The following is a 5,000-nucleotide window of genomic DNA, read 5'->3' as shown; positions in this document are numbered from 1 at the left end:
TCTATACATAGTCTCTTACATTAATGACAGAGGTCATACACACACACACGCACACACACACGCACACACACGCGCACACACACACACACACACACACACACACACACACACACACACACACACACACACACACACACACACACACACCATTAAGATTCTTAGCTTCATTATTGGGTAAAGTTTCACCTGATATACATCCCCTCTCGATTGATGTCCTTGTAGAAATTCTGCAAGACAACAACGAGAGGAAGGTTAGAGTTAGATATCAGTTATTACAGTTAGTTAGAGGATGAGTTCAATGTTAAGTTAGAGTTAGATATCAGTTATTACAGTTAGTTAGAGGATGAGTTCAATGTTAAGTTAGAGTTAGATATCAGTTATTACAGTTAGTTAGAGGATGAGTTCAATGTTAAGTTAGAGTTAGATATCAGTTACTGTATTACAGTTAGAGTATGAGCTCAATGTTAAGTTAGAGTTAGATATCAGTTATTACAGTTAGTTAGAGGATGAGTTCAATGTTAAGTTAGAGTTAGATATATCAGGTATTACAGTAAGTTAGAGGATGAGTTCAATGTTAAGTTAGAGTTAGATATATCAGTTATTACAGTTAGAGGATGAGTTCAATGTTAAGTAAGAGTTAGATATCAGTTATTACAGTTAGTTAGAGGATGAGTTCAATGTTAAGTTAGAGTTAGATATCAGTTATTACAGTTAGTTAGAGGATGAGTTCAATGTTAAGTTAGATATCAGTTATTACAGTTAGTTAGAGGATGAGTTCAATGTTAAGTTAGAGTTAGATATCAGTTACTGTATTACAGTTAGAGTATGAGCTCAATGTTAAGTAAGAGTTAGATATCAGTTATTACAGTTAGAGTATGAGTTCAATGTTAATGTTAGAGTATGGTAAAGTTATAGTATGTTAAAGTTAGTGTGTTTGAGTGATATGTGTGTGAGTTTGAAAGTGTGTGTTTTTGCATGGCTCAGAGAGCATCAGTGTACAAGTAGGCGTGTGTGTGTTTGTGTGTGTGTGTGTGTGTGTGTGTGTGGCACAGATTCACTGTTTAATTTCTTCAGAGAGCGGTGGAGTGTGACAACCTGATGTCTCATCCTCAGTGCTTCCACAGCGAGAGTCACTCACAAGGACACACACACACACACACACACACACACACACACAGGCAAACACACACACAGACAAACACTCAGACAAACACTCCCCATGGAAACACACAAGCTTGGAGTGAGACATGCTGGAAGATGTGAGTGCGCGGCGCAACAAAAAGGTTTTTGGGGCCTGTGCACAATTTTTTAGGGGGCCTGATATTTTATACTGTATGCACCAATTTGTGCAAGATGTGCCTGTGTTCTCCTATCTTAGCGTGCTAGGACACATTAGGACTCATAGAGTGAGAAATAGGAGGTGTGGTGTGAGAGGACGAGAGTTGGCAGCTTGAAACACACACACACACACACACACACACACACACACACACACACACACACACACACACACACACACTTAAAGTCTACTGTTTGTGCAGCCATGAGGACAGTGATTCCCAGTTACAGCCTGCATTTCTAGCCTGAGGTAATATAAGTAAATGAGAATCCATGCTAAGGTTTGTTAGCCTGAGGTAATATATTTAGTTGAAAACACATAACATCTGTTAGCATGTCTTTGTATAAGTAGACATGCTAGGGTCTGTTAGCCTCAGGTAATATATTCAGATGAGAAGACATGCTAACGTCTGTTAGCCTGAGATAAAGCTATGTGGATGAGAATCCATACTAATGTCTGCTCACCTGAGGGGGGCATGTTTATCTTCTCTAACAAGTGTCAATGGAAGGGAATAGCTAATGCCAGCCACAGGCTGCAGAAGATGAAAGCTAATGGCAGCTGTACAGTTCTAACAGACAGATCAGTCTGCCAATCTGCCACGGAGACACACTCCCAGTAGCCTATCACAGTCTCCGTCACTCCCTTATCATTTATTGATTGGTTAACATTCAGATAGTCTTTCTGTGTCAGCTCATATAATACAGTAATCTGAACTGTATGAATATTTTAGAATGGATGAATTGTACATGGCGACAAAGAGTTAGGCTGGCCATTCTTTGATGGTGGAGTGGGGGGGGGCGGGGTTAACTTGGGATTGCGCCAAAGATCATTTCGAGATTTGAAAATAAGAGTGTGGAAGTTGTTGAATAAGAGTGTGGAAGTTGCCCTTCAGAAGTCGAGATTAATGACTTAAGAACAGCGTCAAAAACTCACACCAGGTGGTGAAGTAAGTGGTGAAGGTTTATGAGCAATCTCTACTGCCCTCTGCTGGTATTCAACGGTATTGATCTAAATCCCATGCTACGAACGGACACACGGACGCATGGATGGACACACGTCATGTATAGAAGTGGCTTCAACGCTTCAAATATATGCTGTGTAATATACATTATATAAGATTGACAGTGCAGCTGTGTGGGCAGGGCTTACCAGGAGTTTGACATATCTCCTGTGTGGGGGCGGGGGTTACCAGGAGATTGATATACTTCCTGTGTCTGGGCGGGGCTTACCAGGAGTTTGACATACTTCCTGTGTGGGGGCGGGGCTTACCAGGAGATTGACATTCTGCCTGTGTGGGGGCGGGGCTTACCGGGAGATTGACATTCTTCCTGTGTGGGGGCGGGGCTTACCGGGAGATTGACATTCTTCCTGTGTGTGGGCGGGGCTTACCAGGAGTTTGACATACCTCCTGTGTCTGGGCGGGGCTTACCAGGAGTTTGACATACTTCCTGTGTGGACGGGGCTTACCAGGAGATTGACAGTGCAGCTCATGCGGTTGTTGCGGCTGTCGTCGCTCCTGACAGCGCGGTAGTCAAGGAGACGGACCAGGAGTCCCTTCACCAAGGCGACGAAGAGCTCGACCTCTGACCTCAGTGCGGGGCGCTCTGCTGAACACTCCAACAGACTGGAGTACGCACACACACACACACACACACGCACATGCACAAACACACACACACACACGCACAAACACACACTCTCACACAGACACACACAGTAAGTTGGGGCTGATTACTGAGGGCCTGGGCTTTGCAGCAGAGGTAAGGTTGCTGTGTCTGTCGGGGATCTACCCACATGGCCTCCAGAAGCTGCATGTATCTCTCATCTCCCCCCCCTCCTTCCACCTCATGATCCAACTTCAGGATGATCTCATTCTCAAACTGGAGAGGGAGAGAGAGGGAGGGAGGATGAGGAAAATTACATTACATGTGACGTGTGTGTGTAACTTATGGATATGTGTAGGGTATGTGTGTGTGTGTGTTTGTGTGTACCTTATGAAAAGTAACTGGTAAGTGTGTATACACCATATGGAAGTGTGTGTGTACCTTATGGAAGTGTGTGGAGTGTGTGTGTGTGTACACACCTTATGGAAGTGTGTGTGTGTGTGTGTACCTTATGGAAGTGTGTGTGTGTGTGTACCTTATGGAAGTGTGTGGAGTGTGTGTGTACCTTATGGAAGTGTGTGGAGTGTGTGTACCTTATGGAAGTGTGTGGAGTGTGTGTGTACCTTATGGAAGTGTGTGTGTGTGTACCTTATGGAAGTGTGTGGAGCGTATGTGTACCTTATGGAAGTGTGTGTGTGTGTGTGTGTGTGTGTGTACCTTATGGAAGTGTGTGGAGTGTGTGTGTACCTTATGGAAGTGTGTGTGTGTGTGTGTGTGTACCTTATGGAAGTGTGTGGAGTGTGTGTGTTCACACTGCATCATGTCAAAGAAGATGGGGATGGTGGCTCTGCGCAGCTCCTCCTCTGGGATCAGGGTCATCTCCAGGATCGGCCCCACCATGCCAGGGATGAAGCAGATCTTATGGCTCCCTAACACACACACACGCACGCACGCACGCACACACGCACACACACGCACGGTAAATGAAGGGTGTATCTCCACATAAGACATGCACACACACATCCATCCACACACGTTCACCTAGGGGAAATTGCATTGACTTACATTCATTCCATATCTCCACTGCTGCCCAACTGGTTTCATGGTAATACTTTAGAATAATTGACAGAAGTAGATATGCACATCCTTGAAAAACTTCAAAAAACTGGTGCTGGACTAGAGTATATCCAAGTAAAAGAAGATGATGTCTGCACTCAGTATAAGGTCTCTGTCCCTGCTTTATTCACCCCCAACTAATACTTTAGAATAACCCTTGTTAATAAACCATTTATTAAGCATCTGTTCATAGTCTGTTCAACATTTATAAATCATTATTACAACATTTATAAACGTTAAGCTATTTAAAATGAGTATTTATGTGTTTATAAACATGTTTCAAATGACCTCTAATGGTTTATAAGATCATTTATATGTTTATGTAACGTTTTTATGTTTTGATCTACAGTAAAGCAGACATGATACTTATATAGACATTAATGAGCCTTTACTCAAGGACATACAGTACGAAAGAAACCATTTACTACTCATGTAACGTTTTTTGCAGTGCTTGATCTAAAGTGGGACTCGTCTGCGCTGTGTATTGTTATTGCCGAGGGGTGGATTTGAACCCGGGTCTCCCGCGTGACAGAACTTGTTCTAATCAGCTACGCCACAGAAAAGCAATAACCATACGCAACGCAGATGAGTACAAATCGGTCACACCCGCTTCCGGTCAAGCACTGCAAAAATGTTATTAATGATTAGTAAATGGTTTATATAGTATGTCCCTGAGTAATGGCTCATTTAAATGTTGATTAAGTATAGATAGTGTCTGCTTTAGATCAATCCTCGCAAAACACTTATTGATTAATGATTAATACATGGATTCTAAAGACCTGTATTAAGCATCAACTGAGGTATTATTACCTATGCTAACATTTATGAATTCACAATGCACCTTATACAAACCATTAGTAAATCATTTAAAACTGGTTAATTCATCATTTATTATTTATTAAATGTGAGCAGACCATCATCACATACCTTATAAATTATAT

At 42.4% G+C, this 5,000-nt stretch overlaps 1 protein-coding gene across 1 annotated transcript in view; it reads right to left on the bottom strand.

The window, feature by feature from the left end:
• Positions 1-5,000, bottom strand: part of dock2 (dedicator of cytokinesis 2) — a gene marked incomplete at both ends in the record, with an annotated part of 127,702 nt that overhangs the window by 19,863 nt on the left and 102,839 nt on the right. Inside the window, 4 exons of the mRNA XM_084448624.1 lie at positions 187-227; positions 2,807-2,963; positions 3,134-3,219; positions 3,724-3,872. Coding sequence (XP_084304750.1) covers positions 187-227; positions 2,807-2,963; positions 3,134-3,219; positions 3,724-3,872 — 433 coding nt within the window. The remainder of the gene's footprint in view (positions 1-186; positions 228-2,806; positions 2,964-3,133; positions 3,220-3,723; positions 3,873-5,000) is intronic.

This window comes from Borostomias antarcticus (genome assembly GCF_949987555.1).
Source record: "Borostomias antarcticus genome assembly, chromosome: 14".
Taxonomy (NCBI): domain Eukaryota; kingdom Metazoa; phylum Chordata; class Actinopteri; order Stomiiformes; family Stomiidae; genus Borostomias; species Borostomias antarcticus.
Note: the sequence above shows the minus strand (reverse complement) of the source record. Positions and strands in the feature narration are given on the sequence as shown.